Source organism: Gracilinanus agilis, chromosome 4 (genome assembly GCF_016433145.1).
Source record: "Gracilinanus agilis isolate LMUSP501 chromosome 4, AgileGrace, whole genome shotgun sequence".
NCBI classification, from domain to species: domain Eukaryota; kingdom Metazoa; phylum Chordata; class Mammalia; order Didelphimorphia; family Didelphidae; genus Gracilinanus; species Gracilinanus agilis.
The window spans coordinates 2,957,343-2,984,383 of record NC_058133.1 but is presented as its reverse complement, the minus strand read 5'-3'; the positions used below and the strand labels follow the sequence as shown (position 1 = coordinate 2,984,383).

Genomic DNA, 27,041 nt, shown 5'->3' with positions numbered 1-27,041 from the left:
ATGGACCTTAACTGAATCTGTTTTGAGACAGCAGGGGAATAAGAGTTGGAGACATCCTCGATTCTCCTCAACTTGCAGAACTAGATAGAACAAAACCGATTCTTTGCCATCCATATAATTCGTGGGAGTTTGCTATGTTGTCATGGCCAGTAGCACCCTAAGCAATGTTCTTTCTTATCAGTAAGTTTATCGTTTATCGAGTCCCGCTATTTGCATTCTAAATGATGCCAGGAAGATTCAGTTAATGGTCATTTCTGAAGTACCTTCTTGGCCCCATCCATGAGATTTCATGAAACCATAGAATGAAACAAAGACAAAGAGAAGATGAATGGGGTCCGGCTCTCAAAAAACAAAGTGTTAGAACTGGGAAGGGGAGGTATAGGCAAAGGTTCAGAAAAGTAAACAATAAATACAAAGTCGGCGTAGCCTGGCTGGGGGCCTCCAGCCACTATGAGCACAGGCAGGATTTGAGATGGGCCTTGGGATGGCTCATCTTTACAGGATGTTATATCTCTTGGTTCTTGGACATCTGTTCCATCTCTCAGCCATCCACATGTCTTTCCCCCCATCTAAGGGAAGACTATTAAAGGTGTAGCAATCACTAGAGCTTCCACATTAAATATTCCATGTCAGTGTGTCACCGTCTCTAGTTAGGTGAGATGGACCCTTGCATATGAATAACCACTCACTGCTCTCCCTCTTTGGCCTGATAATTAAGCCAGCTCTAGTAGGCATATTTTCAGAGATCGGCTCCACAATTTAACACGGTAAATAATACTCTTACTTTCCTGTAGGCTTCATTGAGGACTTTGTTAGTGGGGAGGGACTCCTTAATTCTATATCAGGGTAGCAACCTTTGCAGAGCTATTTCCCCAGGTCCCATTCAAATGGATTGTCTGAATCCCCAAAGAGCAGGGACTGCTCCACCCTTGAGCTAACTAGGGGTAATCTGGAAGAGTCGATGTCTGCAATAGTACATCTCACAAGCCTCCATCAAATCTGCTCCCCGTTGATTAGCAATCAAGTACCCTTAATTGCCTTTCTAAAAGGATATTTTAAAATGTATTCAAGTAAGAACTGACAGGACAAATCACACCATAAAACTGAGGGAATTGTTCCCTTGTACAACAGATTTGTATCAGATTTTGGTAAAACCCGGTCAAAGTGTAAAGTCATAGCTCCTCTTGACTATAAGTCCATTTTTCCTTTGTGACTCTGTTATAAAGTTCACCTTAAGTACAGCTCTGTGGTGGGTGCTGAGCTTTTGGTGCCATTAAGGGTCCTCGAGCTGCCTTTCTTGCATGTGTCTAGTTTGTTATTCCTTCTCAATGTTGCCATCAATCACTGCTGCTCTTCCAGACCCTGCTACCAGCCCTGGAGACTAGTGGGACTTTTCATGAGGCTCTAATGCATCTCCTGAGCTCACAGAGCTGCCTGGAGTGCTGTTGACAATGAGACAGAAACTCCTTCTCCCCAACTGACTCCTTTTTCTTAGGTTTGTCTAGAGTTTCTCCACTATGAAGCCCCCATTATGTTGGAATGTAGAATCCCAAACTGGGTGCTATGTTATCCACAGCTCCAGAATTGTGCCCGATTCTTCTAGCTTATCTTAATATTGATTCTGTCTGGCACCATCTTTACTCACTCCCCAAAAGTGATGGAGGACACCATCTTCAGTGTTAGGTTCTTTGGATTGGATTAATAGAGAAATTTTGTACTTTCTGTGCTTATATTATCTACAGTGTAGTTTTTTCATTTAATTTTTTATTTGCTTATTTATTTAGAATATTTTTCCATGGTTCCATGATTCATGATTTTTTCCTCACCCTTCTTCCTCCCCGCCTCCAAGAGCTGATGAGCAATTCCACTGTGTTATACATGTATCATTGTTCAAAACCTATTTCCATGTTATTCATATTTATAATAGAGTGATCTTTTAAAGTCAGCATCCCCAATCCTATCCCCAGCAAACTAAGTCATTGATTCTATGTTTTTCTTTTGAGTTTCTACTCCCACAGTTTTTTCCCTGGATGTGGATACGTTCTTTCTCCTGAGTCCCTCAGGATTGTCCTGGATCATTGCACAATTGCTAGTAGCAAAGTCAGTTACATTCGATTGTGCTACAATGTATCAGTATCTGGGTCCAACAGTCTCCTGGTTCTGCTCCTTTCACTCTGCATCACTTCCTGGAGGTCTTTCCAGTTCACATGGGATTCCTCCAGTTCTTTATTCCTTTGAGCACAATAGTATTCCATCACCAATAGATAACACCATTTGTTTAGTCATTCACTAATCGAGGGAGACACCCCCCCCATTTTCCAAAATTTTTGCCTTCACAAAGAGCACAGCTATGAATATTTTTGTACACATATTTTTTTCCTATTATCTATTTGGGCTACAAACCCAGCTGGATCAAAGGGCAGGCATTCTTTTAATGTTCTTTAAGCATAGTTCCAAAGAGCCCTCCAGAATGGTTGGACCAATTCAGAACTCCACCAGCAGTGTATTAGCGTCCTGATTTTGCCACATCCACTCCAGCATTTATCACTTTCCTTTGCTGCCGTATTGGCCAGTCTGCTAAATTGGAGGTGGTATCTCAGAGTTGTTTTGATTTGCATTTCTCTTGGCACACTTTTTCATGTGATTATTGATAGTTCTAATCTCTTCATCTGAGAACTGCCTATTCATGTCCCTTGACCATTTGTTGATTTGACTTAGTTCCTTATATACTTAGAAGATTAAACCATTGTCAGATAATTTTGTTATAAAAAATGTTTCCCCAGTTCGTTGCTTTCCTTCTAATTTTGGTTGCATTGATTTTGTTTTTACAAAACCTTTTTAATTTGACATAACCAAAATCATTCATTCTATGTTTTATAATGTTCTCTCTATCTTAATATTCTTTCTGTCTTTTGTTTAGTCTTAGATCCCTTCCTTTCCCACAGATCTGACAGGAATACTATTCTATGTTCACCTAATTTATTTTTGATTCCACTCTTTATATTTAAGTCATTATCTATTTTGAGTTTATCGTGGTAATAGGGTGTGAGATGTTGATCTAAAGTACAGTATAGGGGGCAGCTAGGTGGCTCAGTGGATAGAGAGCCAGGCCCAGAGATGGGAGGTCCTGGGTTCAAATCTGGCCTCAGACACTTCCTAGCTGTGTGACCCTAGGCAAGTCAATTGAACTCCATTGCCTAGCCCTTACCACTCTTCTGCGTTGGAACCAATGCACAGTATTGATTCCAAGAAGTAAGGTGAGGGTTTTAAAAAATAATAATAAAGTACAGTGCAGTTTTTAAAGCCCCATCCTTCCATCAGTCTTAATGTGACTTTCTGCCTCAAGACAATACAATACAATATAGTAAAATGAACGTTTATTAAGCACCTACTATGACAGGTATTGTGTTTATTGCTGGATATACAGGTAAGAAAAAGAAAGACAGTCCCTACCAAGGACCTTACAATTTAGGTAGAAGACAACGTAGAAAAGGCAGCTGGGAATGGAGGGAGAGAGTGACATCGGGGGTTACCTACTACAGAGGGTACATCTTGTTGCATCTGACCACACTTCGATGAATGTGGCGTGAACTAGAAGTCCAGTTTCTGCCCTTTCTAAAAGAAGGCTCTGGGAAGAATGTGGTGCTCTACTTGCCAACCCTTCAATCGGGAGAGGAGGCTGAGGAATGGGACTATTATTCACTAAAATACAAGGTCCTCGAGGGCAGGAATGAGAGCTTTGTTTGCTTTATTTTCTCCCTTTGAGCCCCAGAACACAGCACACAAACCCAAAGGAAGGGCTTAAGAAGTGCTCACTGAGTTGAATCACATCAGTTAGAACTTGCCGAGGCTATCCTGGGCGCAGGGCATGGTGTTAGGCAATTGCTCCACTGGAAACTGAAGGCTAGCCGGCCCCACGCCCTGGTCCTTGCTCTGTTGTTCACCACAGTGAATGCCCAAGATAACGAAGACCACGTACCTCTCCATTTCTGCTCCCGATTTGGCCACCACGAGATCGTCAAGTTTCTGCTCCAGAGTGACTTTGAAGTTCAGCCGCACATAGCGAATATCTACGGAGACACCCCTTTGCACTTGTGAGTATGGCAGATGGGCGCTGGGGCTGCAGGGGGTGTTGTGCGGACTCTGCCGGTGTCTGAGAAATAACCCATGTTTGCTTTAACCCCAGGGCTTGCTACCATGGGAAATTCGAAGTTGCCAAGGAAATCATCCAAGTGTCAGGAACAGAAAGTCTGGCAAAGGAAAACATCTTTAGTGAGACAGCCTTTCACAGGTAAGCGATATTTCCAGGAATATTCAAGGCCTTTAAAAAGGGCCTCGTTGGAATTGTAGCCACTCCACAATCCCCTCTTGCTGTGCCCATTAAGTAGCTATCAAGGTTTTCTTAGAAGCCGTTTTCAGGAGAGGCATCCAATCATCAGCATTCATTTTTTTTTTAAACCCTTGTACTTCAGTGTATTGTCTCATAGGTGGAAGATTGGTAATGGTAGGCAATGGGGGTCAAGTGACTTGCCCAGGGTCACACAGCTGGGAAGTGGCTGAGGCCGGGTTTGAACCTAGGACCTCCTGTCTCTAGGCCTGACTCTCACTCCACTGAGCTACCCAGCTGCCCCCATCAGCCTTCATTTTTGTTGTCTTTTGTTTTTCCTGAGATTAAACCTAAATCCAGCTCTTGCTCACTGCTAACCACTGCTCCTGATGGATCTCTATGGGATTAGGCAGAATAAGTCCAATGGGAGAGGCCTTCAAATACTAGAAGGCCCATATTGTGTCACACTTCAGCTCTGCCACGTCTGAGGCATCCCCAGGGCTTCCCCTAGTTTTAATCTTGCGTTACTGAGAGCCCCTCTGGTGGCCCAGCTCCTGGACTTTGTTCCTTTCTCCAGTAAATAATCTTCCCGAAAGTCTACACCGACTCTGAAATTCCTCGTTCTTCAGTCTGCCCGAAGGCCCGGGCCCTCTCCCTCCCTCTGACTGGAGAACTCGGAGGGTGGCCATGGGGCAGCTCCTTCCAGATCTGCCATTTAAAGGAGGGACCCAGGACAGCAATCTCTCCTTTTCCTCCCTGGCTACGGGTCTTCATGGAGCCTCCAATCCTCTCCCATCCTTCAGCTTCTTTTTACGTGTTCTCGTCCCCCGTTAGACTGAGAGCTTCTCGAGGGCAGGGGCTGCTTTTTGGCTTTCTGTATCCTCCGTCCCTTAGCATAGTGCCTAGCACAGCATGAGGCGCTCACTTAATGTTTCTTTTCTGGCCAAGCCTTCGCTAGCCTGGTTGGTCTCTCCTCGGCACTCTCTGACATCCTGCCGTCCATCCTAACCCGGGGAGCCCAAAGTGAACCCGAGACCCCAGCGGGGGCCCGATCAGGCCCAAGGAAAGAGACACTATCACGGCCTTATTCCTGGAAGCTCTGCCTCTCTTGCCGTTGTCTAAGACCTGGGGCTGAGTACGATTTAAATATGATCATCATCGAAAATGGGCATCACAGAAACCAGAGCTAGCCGAAGTCGCACATGCAAAACAAAGAGAAATCAGAGCAGCTGCTGCAAACACAGAGACGGCAGAAACGGAGGAAAGGGCAAGAGGCCCAGGCTAGACACCTAGCAGGGAAGGCAGAGGCAGATGCTCTAGTCAGGACAACAGATGGAGGCAGAGCCAGCTGCCGCCGTCCTAGCAACAGCCACAAAGACAGCGCCTGGCATTGCCATGGCAACAGGCCTATCAACATCTGGAGGCAGATTGCTTCTCTCCCTCGTTGTTCTGTGGGAGCCTGCCAAGAGCAGCAGCTCTCACAATCTCTCTCCTTCCCGACTCCTATTGCAGGAGCTCTCCAGCATCAAATGGGAACCGTTGTGTTCTTTTATAGAGACAAATATTGATCACTGCTCCCGCCCTGGGTGCGAGGGTGCCTCCCTTCATTCTAAGGAAGCCAGCTGTCAGCCCTTCAAAGCATAGTTGGGCTGCTCAGCAAAGGGCCCAAGGAGGCACCGGCTTCTTTCTAGGAACCCGTCGGGAGTCATGGCGAGGCCAGCCTGCTCTCAAAAGCGCATGCGAGGAGCGGCTGTAGTTGGTGGCAAACTTCTCCTGAGGTGCCCAGGCAAGTCTGGGGGCAGCCTTTGATTTGGGTAAGACTCTGGCTTTGTAAATCCGAGGATCCCGCAAAATCTGGGAGGGCTGCCCTGGCTCGTTAGGGTTGTGGTGCCGGCCCAGAGTAGGCGCTTATGAACTCGTGCTCATGGGTCATCGGGCGGCGATTCTGTCAAAACGATGGCTATCTTCAGAGGAGCTAAAAGCAAATGACTAAAACGTGTACGGATACATAATATGTACAAAATACCTACAAATCCATAGGCCCTAGCCAAGGACTCATGGGAGAAACAGGAGAGCCAGGTGTGCTCAGAAGGCCGAGGATGCGCATTTAGTAAGAGGTGCCTCTGGAGAGAGCTTTGGGCTGGCTCCTGGCCTCCATCTTCCCTTACGGCTAGAAAGGAGCCAGATTTGATTACGTGCTCAGCCCTTCATCCGTCCATCCACCTATTCAGGAGTCCATCGTACAGGAAGGACACTGTGCTCTGGGTAAGGCTCAGAGATTAGACAAGAAGCGGGCAGTGCTAGCGCGGAGTTCAGAGACCAGCGAAGGGAGAGGCAGGCGCAATAGCTCTCGTTATAGTTTCTAAGATTCATGGAGACCCAAGTCAGAAAACGCATATCTGTATTGGGTTCTCTCTGCTCGGAGCTCTAGCTCCATCTATCTCAGGCTCTGCATCTCATTTGTGTGAGGCCCAAAGGATTGCTTTTATTATTTAATGAAGCAGGGCCATGGCAGCCCCCAACACCGAGGAGCACCGGAGTCGCCTCTACGCCTTTCAGCCTTAGAGACTTGTCTGGGTGCTGCGGAGTCTGATGACTCGCCCTGCTTACAAATCAAGGTGTCGGACACAGAGCTTGACCCCAGCTCTCCAGTTTGGACCTGGAGCCGTTCCAAAATGCAGTGCTTGACGGCAGAGTGCCTTTGAGGGGGTAGCATGGAAGCCCCTGCAGGGCAGAACGGTTTGCAGGTTCTCTTGTTATCCAGCCACCTACATAATCCACTGCTCCCCAAGGAGCTGCTCCTTGGCTGGCCAATTGATTCATTGACTGGAGAGTGCTAAAAGAAGTCTCTGAAGTCCAAGGGATGTGACTTAGGGTGAAGGCGTTATGGAGGCTTTTGAGTAAAACCTTAATGAATGGATGGCATGTCCACATGCAAAAGACAGCCAGCAGAGAGAATGTCATGAGCAAATAGAAGACGCAGGATGTGTTCGGGAATAAAACGCAAATACAGCATGTTATGTGTGCAGGTGATAATAGGAGGTGAGCTAAGCAAAGTTGGCACCAATATGAGGATGACCTTGAATGCCAGGAAAAGGGATTAAACCTTTACTCGGGACGTGAAAGAGAAGCATCGAAGAATCTGGGCTCGAGGTGTCTGTGGTCAGAGCTCTGTGTGTATATGCTGAAGCTCCCGGGCAATCTCCGGCCAAAGTGTTTTTTTGAGATGTAGTCATTTGTAAAACGCATATTCTTTTATTAGACACACTGAGCCTTTTGGTCCTTGCCTTGTGATCGGAGGTCAGTAAGGGACGTAGTTCTCCCCAACTCAGGGGATGTAATTTTAGAAGGAGAGCCACACAGGGTTAACCGTTGAACCCCAAGAATAGTAATAACCCCCACTGGGGAACAACCCCACGGAAGTCAGCGTGAAAGGAGGGTAGGAAAGTGGCGCAGAGGAAGTAGTATAGAAGCCCAGACTTGGGCTGGTTGGCAACATGCGTTATCTAATCAGCCTCCTCATTTTCCAGATTAAGAAACTGAGACCCAGGGAGTTTAAGAGACATGCCTGGGTCAAGCTGGGAAGCAAAGATTCAAACTCGGGGCCTACCTCTCCAAACTATGTCCTCTGGTACTTCCATAAGAAAGAGTCCAGCTGAGAAGCCCTCTGAGCACACTAGCGTTCCTGCATTTGTTTTAATCAAATAGCAACCAAATGAGAGAAGATGTCGGCACATCTAAGAGAAGACCGATGCCAAATCTCCTTTCCATTCAATTCATAAACGTTGATGAAGCACCTGCTGTGTGCCAGGCACGGTGCTAAGTTCTGGAGATAAGAAAAGAGGCCAAAGACGATTCTTGCCCTCCAGTAGACGGCCATCTAAAACCGGCATGTCCCATCTCCATGGAGCCCAATTGGTACCAGTGAGGTAGGAGGTCCCTGCTGCTCTGCTGCCAGCTTAGCTGCTACAAAGCCATAACCTGGGTGGTTTCAGAGCCTAGAATTCTGTCATTGCCCTGGAATATCCAGCCTTAATTATTCATGTGGGGGGAGTGATCATGCCTCAGACTCAGTGCAGTCTGAGACTTTTCCCCACTTATTAGCTCTTAGGAAGACAACAGAACATGATTCCTCCTTTGGTCTTAGCCTAGAAGAACTATCATTTACAATCAGAAACTCGTTTGTCACATGATGATCCACCAACAAGCACTTATTGAGCCCCTGCTTGTGCCAGACACTGTTAGGTCCTGGGAATAGAAGCTGAGCAGCTTATATGAATAAACCAAAAGTACATCCAAGGGAAATCACAGCCCTGAAGCCTCCTCAGAATCTTGCCTTGTAACTATCCCAGTTCCTAGATGTTAGAAAATGAGTCTGCGAGTAACTGGGACTGGCCCAGGGTCACTCAAACTTTTACCTGTCCGAGGTGGCATTTGAAGGCAAGTGTCAGCTTTACTGCACTCCCCTCACCCTAAGGGCCCAGAGAAGGTGACAAGGACATGTTTAGAGGCAGAGATAGGCTTTGGATAGGATTAGACTTTTATTTGAAAGGAAGTCTCAAACTCTTTCAATGCATTTTTGAATATTCTTTAGCCTAAAGCAGTGGTTCCCAAACTTTTTTGGCCTACCGCCCCCTTTCCAGAAAAAATATAACTTAGCATCCCTCAAAATTAATTTAAAAAAATTTAATAGCAATTAATAGGAAAGATAAATGCACCTGTGGCCATCACCACCCTCCTGGATCACTGCAGCACCCACTTTGGGAATCACTGGCCTAAGGCTATGTGCATTTCTGGAATAATTCCTATTGCTAAGGTTATCACACACAATTCAGACCTTACCTCCACCTCTTGGTGCCTTAGTTCAGCTTGCTGCCCAGTCCTGTAGGACCCTTCTCCTGATTTCCCTATCCGTGACACTCTCTCTCCAATGATCTCTTCCATACATACTTACCTATTTCTAGCTGGTCACTCCTCCCCCAGCAGAGGGGAGAAACTCTCTTTGGTTGTGTCTTTGTATTCTTATTATTTACTGCATTACCCTCTGCACCCAGTAGGGTTAAGATTAAAATTCTCTGGAGACTGTATCTTAATTTATATGTATTTATTCAATAATTTCAAAAGAGTGTCAGAGTAAAAAAAAGGCACCAGCCACAGAGGGCTGGCTGTTCCCTCCTCAAGCCTCCTTTCCTAGCCAGCTCTTGCCCTAGGCACTCTTCTAGTCTTTCCCTAAGCCTGATGCAGGGCCACACTATGGACCCACTGGTGCTCGCCTAGCCACCTCCTCTCTCCATGATTCTGAGGCAAAAAGAATATTACTTCCTTCCTCCGAGTTTCCTTTAATCTACTTGTGACATCACTTATCTGAGTCCCTCTGATTTGGCAGACCCCAACCTCAGTCTGAATGACATGAAAAAATTAAAAATCATGGTCAGAATTTCTGGATTCCGAATCCTCTCTTTCCCTCCCAGCCCACCTCTTTCTTGAGAAGGTAAGCCTTTGGATGTGGATTAGATATGTGCCGTCATGGAAAGCACTTCCATATCAGGAATGCTGCAAAAAAAAAAAAATACAAAAAAATAATAATACAAGAAAACTCCAGTTTAGACATAAAAAAATTCTGCTTCAACCTACATTCAGAGTTCCTCAATTCTCTCTCTGGAGGTGGAGGACATTTTTCATCCTGGTCCTTTGGAATTATCTTGGAACAATGTCTTGATCAGGGACGTTAATGATTTCATATTTGATCCTTCTTATGATGTTGCTGTTACTGTGTACAGAGTTCACCTGATTTTGCTCACTTCACTTCGCATTATTTCATATAAGTCTTCCTAGGTTTTTCTGAAACCATCCTGTTCGTCAATTTTTAAGGCACGACAGTACTCCATCGCAATTCTGTACCACACCTTGTTCAACTGTTCCCCAGTTGATGGACACGCTTTTGATTTCCCCTTCTTCACCACTAGGAAAAGAACTTCTTCAAATATTTTTGTAGAAGTAGGGCCTTCCCCCTTTCTTTGATCCCATTGGGATACAGAACTAGTAGTAGAATGGTTAGGTCACGGGGCATGAACAGCTTTATAGCTCTTTGGAAAGAGTTCTAAATTGTTCTCCAGAATGGTTGGACTAGTTCACAACTCCACCAATAGTGCATTAGTGTCCACATCTCTTCCAACTTTTGTTATTTTCCTTTTCCTTGATGTTGAGCAATCTGATAGGTGTGAGGTGGGATCTCAGAGTTGTTTTAATTTGTATTCTCTAATCAATAGTGATTTTAAAAATATTTTATTTTCCCTATTACATGTAAAAAATTAGCATTCATAGAAATTAAGAATCAGTCTCAAGGGTAGCTAGGTAGCTCATCGGATTGAGGCCTAGAGATTGGAGGCCCTGGGTTCAAATCTGGCCTCAATTACTTCCTAGCTATGTGACCCTGGACAAGTCACTTAACCCCCCATTGCTTAGCTCTTCTGGTTCTTTTGCTTTGGAACCAATACACAGTATTGATTCTAAGGCAGAAGGTAAGGGTTAAAAAAAAATCCATCTCTTAAAGCTGCTGCTGCTTTTGTCTCCACTACCTGGTCCCACCACTGACATGGCATCCATGTGGGCTGTGGGCGGACTTCCACCCCTATGTCACAGTTCTTTCTTTCTAAGCTCCTACTTGTTTTTAGATTGTAAGAATGTCTCTCTCTGACATTTTATTGGCTCTGCTACCCAAGAATTTGGTTTGAGGCATTATTGAGATTTAAGTTGTTTGAGAGGAATGTTGGGAGAGCTCAGCTTTCACTCTTCTCATATCTTGGATCTGCCCCCCAGAAGTCTCACAAGATGGGGTATTTTGAGGCCTTGCTTACCATCTCAGAACAAATATCTCTTTATTTTTAATATTTTGGCTTTCTCATTTACCTAAAGTCATTGGAGTCAACCATTCTTCTAAATGACCAGGGTAGTGTAAGGACTTACCTACATCATCACCTCTGCTTTTGAAGTCTACACTCTATCTTGATTGTCCACTGAAAAAAAATTTCAAGGGTTTTCACCTAATAAAAGCTCTATGTCCATATTAGCTGATGGAGGGATGTGCATATGAATTCGGAGAAAGATATGAGACTCAAGTCATTTGGCTTGTCTAGGAATCCTCAGGAGCTTCCTGGAATTCTTCCCCTTTACTCTAAATATCCAGGTAAATCCTGCGTTTAGTAAGTAAAAAAAAAAAAAAAGATCATTGCAATGATTTCCTCTTTGAAAAATATCATGAATATGAATAAAATCGTCAAGAATTACTTGGTAAGAAAATCCTCGAAATCTTACGCTATTTTTCTGAGGCCCTGGCAGGAGTATCTTTTGGCTGGTAGAGTAGGAGGCACACATTTCTGTTCTATGGATGTAGATAGCTCAGGCATGAGAATGCACCCCTGCCAGTATCATGGATAACAAACTCCAGCCATTCAATCTAGTAATAAGCCTTTATTGTTTCCTCGATGGACCAGGTTCTCTGCTAGGCACGGGGGATGCTGACCTTGAGGAGCTCCTCATCCAATGGGATCCCAGATGTCATCTAGTTCACATATCACATGAGAAATCCTCTCTAAGCCATCCTGGAACTACTCATCATTCACTTGGGTTTGCTTTGAAGAACACCATTAAAGAGTACACACAGCATCTGGATACACATTCTAGTTGGGGCCAGCTCTATTTTCAACAAGATCTTCTTGATTTCTAGGTTAAATGATTTCTCAGTTACTTCCAGCTTTTGCTCCCAGAGCCAAGTAAAAGAAGTCTAATCCTTCTCTGCCCTAGACCCGCATCCCTGCTTCCTCTTGTCTATTTTACATAGTGATCTCATCAGTTCCCATGGATATAATTATCTTCTCTCTGCTGATGATTCCCAACCGTACTGATCCAGCTATAACCTCTCTCCTGACCTCCAGTCTTGCATCACCAACTATCTACTGGACATCTCAAACTCGTTGTCTTATAGACATTGGAAACTCGGCGTCTCCCACACTGAGCTCATCATCTTTTCCCAGACATCCTCCATTCCTCCTAACTTCCCTCTCACTGTCGAGGGTGCCATCATCCTCCCAGTCACACAGACTCCCAATGTAGGGATCATCCTCAACCATTCACATTCTCTTATTCCCAGCATCCAATAAATTGTACCATTTTTTGAATACATTCCCTTCTCTCCTCTGACATTGCCACCACCCTGGCCCTGGCCCGCATCACTTCACAAATATACTGTGGTAATAGGCTGAGGTTTGATGTCTACCTCAAGCCTCCTCCCACTTCATCCTCCAGTTAGTTATCAGAGTGATTTTCCTAACTCCAAAGCCTGAACATGTCCGACTCCTAATTAGAAATTCCAGTGGTTCCCCTTTATCTTAAGGATCAAATACAAAATCTTCTATTTGGCTTTTAAAATCCTTCATAAACTGGCCCCATTCTACCTGTCCCATCTTCTTATAACTTGTCCCCTTCCACATACTGTGGAAGGCCTCTGTTATTCCTCACATAAGGCACCCTTCCTCCCAGCTCTGGGCATTTCCCTGGAATTCTCTGCCTCGTTGCCTCCTTTTCCTAGTTCCCTTCATCTCCTCCCCACCTTTTTAAAGAAGGCTTTTCCGATTTTCCTGATCCACATAATGCTGATGCCTTTGCTCTTTGCATCACCTCTAATATCTCTCTCATATATATAGTCTGTACATTGCTTGTTGTTGTTTTTGTTTCTCTTTTGCTGATATGCTCCTCCCCCCCCTGCCACTGCAATCTAACAGTGAAGTCCTTGAGAGCAATGGCTAGCTTTTGGCATTCTTATATCCTCAATGCTTAGCATAACATCTAGTCCATAGCAAGTGCGCAATACGTGCTTTTTTGGCCAATCGATTCCACATGATAGCCTGCAGACATTTCAAGGCAATGATTATGGGTCCCCCTAGTCTATCTTCAAGGTAAGTCTTCCTTTCTTTTGGTTAAACATCTCTAATTTCTGCAAATGATCCTTGCTTGGCATCATCTCTAGTCTTCTCCCAATTATGCTCACTCTAAAAATGCCCTCCATTCTGCCAATGCTCTGCCAGAAAGATGGTACCAAGAATAAGATAAAGAGATATGGGTCAGTGGACAACTAGGTGGCTAAAGACTGGAGGTCTTGGCCTCAGACATTTCCCAGTTGTGGGACCCTGGTCAAGTCACTTAACCCCCATTGTCTAGCCCTTCCCGATCTTCTGCCTTGGAACACAATACACAGTATTGATTCCAAGATGGAAGGTGAGAGTTTTTCAAAAAGAAAGAAAGATATGGGTTCTGTGACAATAAAACTGAATGTATTTGGAGCTAGTTGAATGGTCTCATCCCAAGTCACAGAATCTCAGGTTTCCAAGGGACTTCAGCAGCCAGTTAGTTCAAAACCCAGACGATCAAAGATCCCCGAGACAATATACTCGACAAGTGATCCTCTGACCGTTGCTGGAAGACCCTCCAGGAAGGGAGATCTCGCCACCTCTTGACGCAAGCTAGTCCACTTTTGGAAAACCTCAATTATTAGGAAGTTCTTCCTTATATTCAAATTAAATTTTCATCCTTTCAACTTTTATCCAGAAAGTAGTAAAACTAATGAAGAGATGCAATCATGCAGTTCTTACGTCCTGCGCCCTAATGATCTGTCCTTGAGCTCGTTGCTTTTCATTTTATCAATAGCTTGGATGAATCCATTAATGACATATATATCAACTTGGACATGTCAGAGGATAAAGTCTAGAGAAAAGATTATCCATAGGATAGAAATTGGGCCAAATCTAATGAGATGAATTTTAATATGGATTATTGTAAAGTCCTACACATTTAAAAAATTAATCGTGTACGCCCAAGATGGAGAGCCACTGCTAGAAAAGATTTTCTATGAAGAAAAACTAGGTTTTTAAAAAATTAAACGTGGCCTAAATGGAATGAAAATCTGTGATATGGCCACACAACACCTATTGTGATCCCAAGCTATTTTTTAAAAAACCCTTTTTCTGTCTTATAATTGATAATAAGTGGGGGCAGCAGGGCGGCTCAGTGAATTGAGAGCCAGGCCCAGAGATGGGAGGTCCTGGGTTCAAATCTGGCCTCAGACACCTCCTAGCGGTGTGATCCTGGGCAAGTCATTTGACCCCCATTGCCTACCCTTACCACTCTTCTGCCTTAGAACTAATACCCAGTATTGATTCCAAGATGGACAGTGAGGGTTTAAAAATTTTTTTGATAAAAAAATATCAGTTCCAAAGCAGAAAAGTGACAAAAACTGGGCAGTTGTGGTTAAGCGACTTATTGGGAGCCATGCCTCTATATGATTTTTTGGGGTCCTGAGCGGCGTGGTGGCATAGGATGGTTAAAGCAGGAGAAAGAAAATGAGAACAACTAGACTAGTGGTTAGCCCATGCTGTCCCAAATTCTGCGGGCATCGAAGTTTATTATATATCTTTCTCAAGTAAAAAAAAGTCACAGTTGGTAAGGGGCAATAAATCACGTATAATCCATTGAAGTCTAAAGAATACAGATGCAAAGACAAATGGTCAAATTCCAAACCCCAATTCAGGAGGGGATAATTCCAGGAGAGGAAATATCCCAGGGAGAAGCTCACCAGTCAAATCCTAAAGGAGCCAGTTCTAATCTGAATATGCACTCTTATCTAATTAACATTTGTTAGGAAAGGAATCATTAACTCAGTAGATGCTGGTCTGCCACTTCAAAGCTCTCCAATAAGAATTGTAAAAAAGGTGGGGATCAAAGACTGAGTCAAAAGAGGAGCCTCAGATTTTTATCTTAGATGGCCCATTCAGTCTGCATCCTGACATGCAGTGCAGAAAATCATACACACAGTTTTACTTGCCGATGATTTTGTAATGGGATCCAGATAAAATATCTGTTATAGACTCTGTTTCTCTAAATGACTCCTAATAGCCTTCTTGGAGGGATCAAGTTGATTTTGGATTAACCTACCTGCTGGTACCAGAGCCTTTTGGGGCTCAGGTGACCAGGACCAAACACAAAGACTGCCTCAGCCTGGATTGGTCACGTAGGGAATCCAGATAACAGGCCCTAAATTTGATCCTATTTCTCCAAAGGCTTTAATACATAGAACGGCTTCCCACAGCGACTTGCTCAGAGTTACACAGCCAGGGAGAGTCTGAAGCCTGATTTGAGCCCAGGACCCCTGGGTCTCTCTTCACTGATCATCTACCCCCCCCCCCCCAGGCTATTTTTAATAGAGCCATTGAGTGAATTCCCTGAAAAAGGCTGCTGGTCGTCCTGCTCTAGTCTATACCTCCTGTCTACTGCCTGAATAATCAGGACTCTCCTTTGGAACCAGGCACGATGCTCATTCCCGGTTCCTTGTGTTTCCACAGCGCTTGTACCTACGGCAAGAGTATTGAGCTCGTTAAATTTCTTCTCGACCAAAACGTCCTGAGCATCAATCATCAAGGACGAGACGGACACACGGGTAAGAGCTCAGCGTGACCCAAGGCCATCTCCCTGGTGGCCCCGAGCAACCGGCCAGGCTGGGGGGTCCCCCCTTTGCTGCTCTCGAAGCTGCTGACTTTAGTTGGCGGTAATTCTATCCTATCAGGAATTAGAGCAGGCAAAGAAGCAGACTGACTGCCGGAAAGAACCGTCTCTGCTCATGACGCCTGGCTCTGGCTCCATCCTAGCACGGATTCTTTATGGAAGAAATCGGTTCTCCCTCTGGGGCTCCGCGCAGCCATCATCTCTGTGGCGGTCGGGGCTGACTCGGGGCGTCTCTGGTCTCGCCTGCAGGGTTGCACTCGGCTTGCTACCACGGGCACATCCGCCTGGTGCAGTTCTTACTGGATAACGGCGCCGACATGAATCTGGTGGCCTGTGATCCGAGCAGGTCCAGCGGCGAGAAGGACGAGCAGACGTGTCTGATGTGGGCCTATGAGAAAGGTACGTGCTTCCCCTCGCAGCGTCTCGGGGGTGCCGGGCTGGGCGGTCGCCTCTGCTCTCTTCCTCTGCTTTCTCGTGGCCCCTTGGAATGCTGGAGCAGGGCCTCCGAGGATCAGAATGGGAAGCCAGTAAAGAGGGGAGGGGCTGAGACATTCAGCCTTTCCCCCCAACCCAAGGAGAGGCATGAAGGAGGGTGGGGAGATGGAGCCCAAAGGACAACAGGCAGATACTGCAGAGAGGCCAGGGTTAGCCATGACGTCAGCAGAACAAAAAACCCCAATGAACAACGCCCAAAAGAGCCGCCGAGGCTGCCTCGTGAAACGGTGCGTCCCCCCATTGATGCTCTTCACGCGAAGGACGGCTGACCATTCCGTCTCCTGGTAAGAGACGGATCGATCGGATGGCCTTTGAGCTTCTTTCCAGCCCTGTGATTCTGCGCTGGTGAAGACGCTGTTGTGAAGAGAGATACGGAGCAGGAGGAAGACGCGGGAGAGAAGAAAGAAAGAAAAAGGTTTCCAGAACGGAGCTCGCCGGACCGAGAGGAGAGGGAGGGGCAGGGACTGGTCGCCGCCAGGCTATAAACTCAATGGAGTACCGAGTGTCAGCGCTGAATCCCAGGCTGTTCAAGACGGACTCATGAAACCATCTTTCAGGTGGAAAGATAACAAATATCGGTTTCTTGTTGAAAGCCGGAGGTGCAGAGGGTGAGCTTGCTGCCGCCCAGGCATCAGCAGCAGCTCGCTTGTACACAGTGCTTTCAAGTCTGTAAAGGGCTTTTTACACCATCTTTCCAGAATCTCCGTATGGGAAGGGGCCTCGGCAGCTGTCGAAATCCAGTTTGTGCCTAAGAAGAATCCCCCCAAAACGCATCCAGTAAAAGATCGTCCGGACACTAGAGGCTGAAGACCTCCATGGAGGAGGAGCCAAGGACCTCCCAAGGCTGTTCATTCCACTTCCAGATTGCTCTCGTTATTAGGCAGGTTTTGCTTGCAGCCGCCCCAAATTGTTCTCTTTGAGAACTTTGGAGGGACGACATTATCATTCACGTCTGATCCAAAGGCACCCCGAGATTTAGCGTAGTAAAGTGGCTGGCTCCGTTCCCTGGGCTCAGTAGCATTAGCCTGGGAGCCCATCCTCTTCCTCCCGTGCCATGCTCCTCCTCTGGAGCTTATTCATCGCTCAATTGTTTGAAGAGCTTAGGCTTCCTTGGCAATGGGAGAGAGCAATCATGGATCCTGGATCCAGAGCTGGAAGGGCCATGGAAAGCCTTTGAGCCCAACACCTTGACTTTACAGAGAAGGAAACCAAGGCACAGAGTGGTCCCAATGTCCATAGGCCTAGTAACTGTGAAGAGAAGGATTCGAACCGAGCTCTTCTGACCCAAAGGGTAGCGCTTTCTCCTCGACATTGCGCTTCTTCTCCAAAGCAAAAAAAAAGGACTATCAGTGAGATGACGCAAAAGCACATGGAAATCCTTTTAAATGCCGACTGCTTCCATGGTAGGAGGCCAAGCTCTGGAACCACAGAAACAAATGAGAAATGGCGCCTTCCTCAAGGAGCTCACATTCTTGTCTTAGTCCTGACTGGGGCCATATAATAGCACACACAGACCCAGATATGCAGGCACAGATGGAGTCCTTCCGAGTCCTCTTAAGATGCAGAGATAACTGGGAAAGGCCTTCTCTACAGAAGGAAAAGGCAAAGAAATCTCCGAGCTGTACTCGGAAGCACTACAGAAAACATTTCGATCACGACTCTCTCAAATAAATGTCTTTAGAGGTATTTTGGGGCAAATGGGTTGATAAAGGAGCACTAACATGCACAAGTCCTTCCAGAAACCAATGCTGCATTGATTGTATCATGGATAGGTGGGGGGGAAATGGGAAGTTTTCTTGGTATTTAGCTGATTGGGAGTGAATACAGAAAAGTTTGTGTTTTGTGAAATAATGAATTGTTCTCTTGCCGTCTAACATTGCTGAACCAGATCCCTTGGCTCGGTGGACTTGTCTGCTAGCCCACAGAACATAGTCCGTATTGGTCGCCTCATTTGTTCCCAAGTAATCCGTAGGATGGCGCTTCATTATTCCTGTGAATATTTGTGTTCCAGCCCAAGAATGCCTGAAGGGCATTTTACATTTTTTTAGCACAAAGAAAATCAAATGGTGAGCAGCCATTCTTTTGTTTCATTCTGCTTGCTAGATAAGTGTTGCTAGAGGTCTGTATCAGTGAGGTTTACTTGAAGCAGAGTACAATCAAATAATCCATTGAAGTGTGGAAGGTTGATCCTTTTGAGAAGAGGGACAGGGTAGAGGTGTAGATGATGAGATCAGCTGGAAGACACTGACAAATCCTTCTCCATTGACTTGCTATGTGAGTGTGTAAGTCACCTCCTGTTTCTCTTAGAGGCCATTTCTACATCTGTGCCCTGGGCGTGATGTTCCTTTTACCTGAGAGGATTATCATGAATGGTTGTTGTTGCAGCCAGCTGACTTTTTGTGACCCCATTTGGGATTTTCTTGGCAAAGATACTGGAGTAGTTTGCCTTTTCCTTCTGCAGCTCATTTTACAGATAAGGAAACTGAGGCAAAGAAGGTTAAATGGCTTGTCAAGAGTCATACTGTCTGAGGCTGGATTTGAACCCAGGTCTTCATGACTTCAGTTCTGGAGCTCTATCTACTATGCCACCTCACTGCCCAAACAATTGTTAAGCCCTTATTAAAAACTTAATATATGTGTGGAACTCAAACATCCCTGCCTTTGAGGGTCTTCTATTATAAATGAGGTGCACACATGTAAGCATAAATAAAACAGATGTAACCTTGGGGAAGAGATGTGATAGTCTAGGGCCATGTTGGTGAACCCATGACATGCACTGCCAAGCATGCTGGAGGGGCTGCTCCCCCCCCCACCTCCCTGTGCCCCTGAGGACATTTCTCTCCTCAGCCTTCCCTCTGCCCAGCAGCCCAATGGGATCACTTCCTCCCTCCCCTGTCTGGAGTAAGGGGGCAGCTCACAGGCAGTGTGAGGGTTACAGTTTGGGCACTCAGTCTCTAAAAGGTTCACCATCACTGTCCTAGTGGATAGAGACCAGGACGGATTTCCTGGAGAAGGTGATTGATTCCTGAGATGAATCCTAAAGGAAAAGCAGGAAATCCAGGAGGCAGAGTCTGGCATGGCAGTTCATTCTAAGAGGGATGGCAGCCAACAAAAAGAATGTATTGAGAGGACTTTGAAAACTGTAGTCTCCATCTTTGTCATTATGGTTTGGATGGGCTGTACTCTGAAAAAAGAAAGAAAGAGTTAGGAGACAAAATAGGCGTGTCCATTAAGGAGATTCATTCACACGAGGAAATCAGGTAAAGATCAGTGAAAAACAAAGAGAAACTTTTTATTGCTATTCGGAAAATACCAAAGTCCTCCTGGACATAAAGAGGCAGTAGATAAGCTCAAGGAACAGATGGCAAGCCTAGAACAGAAGCGTGATCTAACAATGATTGGGAAATTCAGTTACCAAATGGCTTGCTAGAGCTCCCAGAATAGTTTAGAATTTCTTCACTTAACTCATCTCTAGGCCTGACTTCCATCATGTCCCAGCTAAAATCCTGCCTTCTGCAAGAAGCCTTTCCCAAGCCTCCTTAAAGCTAGCACCTTCCCTCTAAGATTGGCTTCCAGTTCATCCTGTCCGTATCGTTTGTCCATAGTTGTTCGTGGGGGTCTCCCCATTAGACTGTGAGCTCGCTGAGACCAAGGACTGTTTGTGTTCGTCTTCCGAAACTAGAAAATTTGATTCTGTGTCTGCTTCTTTTTAATAAAGAGAATCTTGGATATGGAATGAGGATGATGGGAGCATTGTTAGTGATGACTCCTCCATCATAGAAGATGTGACAGAGAAAGGAAAGACCAGTTAGAATCTGCCATTTCCTGTAGATTTCAAGAAAGAAGATTTCAAAGGGCTCAGAGAAAGGATATGTAGGAATCACATAAACTAAAATACAAAAGAAGTCAGTCCTAGAGGAACGGGAAGCTCTCAAGGATGAAATCGTGGAGATACATTAAGTAGTTATTTTTTATGATGAGGAAAAAGGGGCATTGTCTAAAAAGACAATGGACACGTGTGGGGACTCACCGACCAATGTAGACTTTTAAGATACGTCCAGATGAGGAAAATAAGGATGAGCACATGAGATAGCATGTGAAGCATCTGCCATCCTTAAAATACTGCAAGAATATTCAACATTATAATATTATTGGAGCAGAAGATGGATGCAAAAGGTCACCGTGACTCTATCAGAACACTCTCAGGAGTGCTTAAGATGAGAGGCCACTACAGTGGTCAGTCAAGCAAAAAAAAAAAAAAAATGGAAAAGGGTTGGTAGCTACAATGGGAAAAATAGAGCATCAAAGAAGACAGAGGACCACTGCTGTCAGTGAAGGGGTGCAGGGAATGGTGATTACTGACAGAATAAATAAGGCAGAACTTCACTCTCTTTGGGGTCTCTTGTTTTTCTTTTGGTCAAGGAGAATTCGCTTTGCACTGAAAGTAAGCACAATGGGCTAACGGGGAACTGACTCTTAAGATAAGTTAGGGCGATGCCATCAGAACCTCTGGCTGCCCCTGGTAAGTCCAGATCACTAGACCAAGATCAGCTACGGCCGTGGCTATCAAAAGAATCTGCAGGTATGATTGTTGAACCATTGTCAATGGAAATTGGGAGAGGTACAGAAAGATGGAAGGAGGGCAAATCATGCCCCAGATTTTCCTTGAAAAGTCAGTCAGTCAGACAACAAGCGTCCGTTTAGCTTTTGCTATATCATTGCACCAAACACTGGAGACCCAAAATAGGCAACAAGAACAGTCTAATGGGAGAGATAACACGTCAGTCAACTGAGTCTATGTAAGATGTGGAGTATACATGGAAGTTAGCGTTAGAGGGAAGATACCAGCGGGGGGACCATAAAAGGTCTCTTGAAGAGAATGTAGCATTTAAGCTGAGTCCAGGAGGTAGAAGTGAGGCAAGAGAGCTTGTCAGATGGGGAGACGGCCCAGAAAAATGCAAGGAAGGAGCAAAATGAACCGGGTGTCACTGGATCATGAAGCATGTGAAAGGACCCAAAGTATAAGAAGAATGAAGACAGCAACAGTCCAAATGATTAAGGTCTACAAAAGCCCCAAAGAGATTCTTACACTCCGTCCTGGAAGTAATGGAGAGCCTCTGGCTGCTGTGGAGTCAAGTGGGAGTGGGGAGGAGGAGGGAGGGAAGCCGGCTTCAGAACTGGACATCAGGATGATCGCTTTGGCAGCTGAGTGGAGAAAGCCCTGGAGATGAGAGGGAAGCCATTGCAGAAGTAATGACAATAGTCCAAGGGTGGTGTCATGATGGCTTGTACCGTGGTGGTGCTTGTGTGGGTGAAGAGAAGGAGAAATCAGGAGAAACGCAGGTTAAAAGTTAGCAGTGACAAACTTGGCAACAGATTGGAAATGGAGGACGAGAGATCAAGCTTGTGAGTCTGGGTGCCTAGAAGGGTGATGGTGACCTGGACACGTATAGAGAAATGAGGGAGATGGGAGAGGAGAGAAGGACAATGTGTTCTATGGGGGGGGGGGGGCATGATTACTTTGAAAATTTTAGGCCTGTGAGTTCCTGAAAAAAAATTGTTATGAACAGAATGACGAGATATTTTTAAACCGTGGGGTGGGGGGAGCATCGGCCCTAAGGAGATGACTTCAGCAAGAACAAGGCCTACTAGGCTAACCATTTTCCCCTTTTTTCTCAGCAGCTTATTAGAATGATAGGCAGTGTGCTGTCCTATCTAGAGAGCTAGCCATGACGCTTAGAAGACCTGAATTCAAGTCCCGTCTCTGACACACCCCTTGGTCTTCCAAGCTAATCTCTAGGAATATAAGCTGCGTAGAATGTGCTGTTCAGCTTTGCTAAAAGTCATTTCTCATCGGGGAGCTCTCGATATTAGTGAGCCCCAGGTCTAGGCCCCGCCCCCATAAGCCAGGTAAATCGGGAGAAGACTATCCATGAAGTTCTGACATTTTACCATTCATTGCCTTTGACATTCTTTCAGGCTATTTTTTTTGTGGACAAAATGCCGACGTTTGGGATAGTTTGTGGGTTGAGGGGAAGGATTTGGAGCCCGTCGAATGGCAGAGCCCAAAGAGCGGTCAGTAATGGCTCAATATCTCATTGAAAGAAAGTCTTCGGGGGAGTGCCGCCCCCCCCCCCCATCATTTGGGCCTTTTGGGGCTTGACGCCTCAACATAACTTGGATAGAGACATGGGCTGCTGGCAGCACAGCCAGCCCACCTGATGCCCATTTGAGAGTTTGTGCAAAGACCAGAATAAGAACAGCCTAAGACACCTGAAGGAGTTCTGTCGCATATTGGTGGGCAACTAGGTAAAGCGAAGGGCCACAGCCAAACGCTCCAAACCACCGGACAGGCTGTTTGGAGACAAATACTTTGCCTAATGGGGACGGGCTAGGTGACTGGAGCCATCGTTGTCATGGCGTCGTGGCCGTGGCTCCAAACCAAGCACTTCTACCACCCTCGGCCTGGCCCTGAAGGTGCAGGTTAGGGAGGACAAACTCCTCGGCTCCTTTTTGAATCAGACGGCAGTATTCGCAGAAGCAGAAGCTCCGCGTCCAACCCAAAGCTGACAAATATTCTCATACCCTGGACTGTTCCAGGCACGTTCAGAGCCAGGGCCGGAGCGCCAGAGACAGACTCGGACCTTCAGGGAGCCTCCATTCTAGGGGCGGTGCAGAGATGGAGCTATCGCAGAGCCAGAAGAACAAGGTGAACAGGAAAAGCTTTCAGGAGCTCATTGAGGGCTCCGCCTTGAAGGAAGTCATAATGAAGGAAGGAGCGGCCAGAGCAGAAGCAAGGAGAGGGGAAGCGAGCGTCGGGAGTCTTAAGTCAGAAATCTCTCTTCAGAAGCTGAGATTTCTTCACTAAAAATTTTGTCCAGAGTTTAAAAGAACAAACAAAGCAGCCATCCGGACTGGCTGTGCCGAGGGGCTGGACTCCAGGCTGGGATCCACAGTGGCCTGGTTTCTAGAAGGGGCAGAAAAGGAACACACCGGACGGGAGTCTTCAAAGAGAGTTTCTGCGACCATCGAGATATGATGGTGGCTCCAACGGCCCTTCCCAGCCGCGTCACTGAGTCTCATTCGTATGTTGCCCCTCCAATAAGTGGAATAATCACGTGCTGCTTCTCTCATAGGTAAAAAAGAAAGACACGTTTTCCAGGCTGTTCCCTTCCCTTTCCCTTTCTCCAGGTGGCTGTGAGTTCATGAAATCAAAACACATTTGACAGAGCAATGCTGGGATCATCCCTCCAGAAGAGGCCAAGGAATCGGAAGATATCGGGGAGACCAGCCCCACCTCCTTGGAGGCTCGCCTTTCAGAGGACCCCATTTCCTTTTTCAGAATATCCCTAATAGTAATGCAAAAGGCAGGATGCGAATGAAGGAATGGCTAAGTGAAGAGAACTCCCCCACCGCCACATTTCTGAAGCATTTATTGTGTGCCAGTCATCGCACTAATACCACATGGCCATTTTTTCCTTTTCTTCCTGAAGGCCTCAGTGATGCCCCAGAGCCCTGGAAGAGTTCATTTCCATTTCTGGGCCCCAAAGAATAGTTTAGTCCCCCAAGGCTCCCCCGGGATCAGAGAGTAATCATTCTTTGTGTTGCTCGAGCCCTGCTCACCTAAAGGGCTCAACGTAATTCCTGGAAATCATTTCCCCGGCGACCTTGATTCAAAGGAGAATCCTGCGGGTTCAAGTTTCAATATGCCTTTGCCAAGCCTCCAAGCTCTCCTGTTTTATGCCATCCAGAGCATTTGCCTTCTCAGCCCCCCTCCCCCCCTTCGCTTTTCTTTTCTCCGATTCCATCTGAAAGCAGAGAGATAACTGTCTCCCTCGCTAGGATTTGTTCTCCTCTTTCCCGGGGGACAAAGGACTTGTATGAATCAATTTAAATTGGCCAGAAGAAATAGCCAGAAGCCTGCTTATGTTCAAATCCCTGACCCTGATCACCAATATGGAAAACCCATTGAAAAGCCCTGCAAGTAAGCTTCCATCCATTGCATTAAAGATGAAGCTGCCGAATTGAAAGGATCGCAGCCAATTAGAAGGGAGCCCACAGCTCAATACGGCTTGTCTGCCAGGGAGATTTGGAAAGAGACGGTCCGCCATGAAAAGTGCTCAGACAGATCAGACTATTTAAGGTCAGAAAACCAGCCGGACCCCAAACAGAACGAAAAACTCGCCTTTGCCTCCCAATAAAGTAATTTCAGTGAGTCCCCCCCAGCCCAGCCCACGATTGAATTAGCCCCCCGTACAGTATTTGGACACAGCACAGGCTCTCTAACTCGCAGTGACAGGGAGATGGAGGGGGAGAATTACCAAGTAAGTGAGCAAAAACAATCAGAATCAAGGGGCTTGCGTGGTGAGCTAGGACGCCTTCATTCCTTTCGACAGGTGGAGGAGGGGGTGAATTATTGAGGGTAAAAAGAGAAGGCCTGCAGCCCCAAGCCCTCACTGAAGCCCCCCTCCAAGAAAAGACCCTCTGGGCTCTGGGAACACCGGAGCCAACTGAGGAAGGTACTAAAGTGCCATTTGATTCTCACAACAGCCAGGGGACGGGGGTGGCGTTGTCATCCCCATTTTACCGTTGGGAAAACTGAGTTAAAAAAAAATTAGGTCATTTTCCTAGGATCACACTCCTACTAAGTGTTTGTGGCAGGATTTGAACTCAGATATTCCTGACTCCAGGCCTAGTGTTCTAACCAGTTTGCTCTAAAAAATAATGGTAAAAACTGACATTTATGCAGCACTTTCAGAAAGTTCAAAGTGTTTCATATACAATGCCTTCTACAGTAAGGAGACAATGTGATACAGGATGCCAGATTTGGAAGCAGAGGCCTTGGGTTCAAATCCTGCCTCTTCCGTTATCTTGCTGTGTGGTCTTGCACTGGATAAATACCTAAGCATCGGTTTCACATTTTTTAAAATGAGGGGTTTGGATTACATGACTTTTTGTGGGTGATGCACTGGGCCTGGAGTTGGGAGGATCTGAGTTCAAATTTGGATTCTAAAACAAGTTTTGTGACCCTAGACAAGACATTTAATCTCTGCCTCATTTTCAACAACTACAAAATGGCTACCTGCCATCCTGGGTTATTATAAGATTACAAAGAAGTGATGCTTATAGAGCATTTAGCAAAGGGTCTAGAACAGAGTAGGTGCTTAATAAATGCTTTTCTCCTCCCTTCCCTTCCCTTCCCTTCCCTTCCTCTTCCTTCCTTCCTTCCTTCCTTCCTTCCTTCCTTCCTTCCTTCCTTCCCTCCCTCTTTTTTCCTTCCTATATGCCTTTTTCCACAAGAATCTCATAAGAACTTATGGATATTATTAATTCCCTTTTACAGAGGAAATGTGGAGAAGATTTCAAGCTAAAATGAACCTTAGCAGCTACTGAGTTCAACCCACCTACTTTATAGATATAGGAAACTGAGACACAGAGCTCAGGCAACTTGGCTGAGATCATTCAGCAAGTCTGCATCTACAACAATCTGAATTCGAATTTTTCTGATTTCAAATTTTATGTTTTATCCACTATATAAAAGTATTTAACTAAGAATCATGAAACACCACGATCTTTGAAAAATAAAAATCGTGGTTGGCCCAAGGAGCAATGGAATGTTGCAAAGGAGGATTCAAGTGAGTTTTAGCGTGTCACTGATGACAACTTGCATGCCAAAGTTGGCATAAAATAGATTTCTCAGAATATGTGATTGGAAAAGGAAAAGAACCCAAATGTGTCGAGTTGGCACCAATTACTAGATAACCCAGGTTCTGTTTTGACATTTAAAGAATTTAGGAAAGAAGGAAAGAAGGAAGGAAGGAATTAAGGAAGGAAGGAAGGAAGGGAAGGGGGAAGGAGGGAGGGAGAAATGAAGGAAAGAAGGAAGGGAGGGAGGGAGGGAGGAAGGGAAAAAGGAAGAAAGAGTCAGAGCTACTTCTGTTGCATCAAGTAGATTCCTTATGGAGAGCATTTATGAGGGATTGTCACTGACCATCACACAAATCCAATAAGTACACTCAAAGTCCTGTATTACACAAAGGAGAAAGTATAGATGGGTTATAAGCCACATTAGTGGATGGTGGAGGGAGGGCATTTATTCAGCATCTCCTAAGCACCAGGTGCTGGACTAAGCATCTTTTTACAATGACCCTATAACGTAGGTGCTATTATTATACCAATTTTACATCTGAGGAAACAGAGGCAGACAGGAATTAGGTTACTTGCCTGAGGTTATATAGATTTTAAGTCTCTGAGGCTAGATTTGAATTCAGATCTGCCTGACTCAAGCTCATCATTCTATCCACTGCACCACCAGCTGTCTCTCTAAAGCCTTATTATGGAAATGTAACACATTGATGTGATCATGAGTCCAAGGTAGCATTAGGTACATGTGGGAGTAAAATATAGCATTTGGGGGAAAAAGGAATTATGATGATTTAGTTATGGAATTTTGGAGCAGTATTCACTGACCAAGTGCTGCTAAGTCCCTGCCAAGCAGTGTTGAATAAGTCCAGGTTATGTGAAAATGTGTGCCATTCACTTAAATGCGAAAAGCTATATTTGTTATTTGGGGAAGCCATTCTAAAAACCTCAGACTAGTAACAAAATTAAGGGGGCCATCTAAGTGATAGGACTCATTGAAAATAATTCCAAAGAATATGCTTAT

General features: G+C 45.6%; 1 protein-coding gene across 1 annotated transcript in view; it reads left to right on the top strand.

Moving 5' to 3' along the window:
* Positions 1-27,041, top strand: part of LOC123244975 (serine/threonine-protein kinase TNNI3K) — a 131,629-nt gene that overhangs the window by 82,278 nt on the left and 22,310 nt on the right. Inside the window, exons 8-11 of the mRNA XM_044673658.1 lie at positions 3,950-4,094; positions 4,187-4,291; positions 15,721-15,815; positions 16,130-16,279. Coding sequence (XP_044529593.1) covers positions 3,950-4,094; positions 4,187-4,291; positions 15,721-15,815; positions 16,130-16,279 — 495 coding nt within the window. The remainder of the gene's footprint in view (positions 1-3,949; positions 4,095-4,186; positions 4,292-15,720; positions 15,816-16,129; positions 16,280-27,041) is intronic.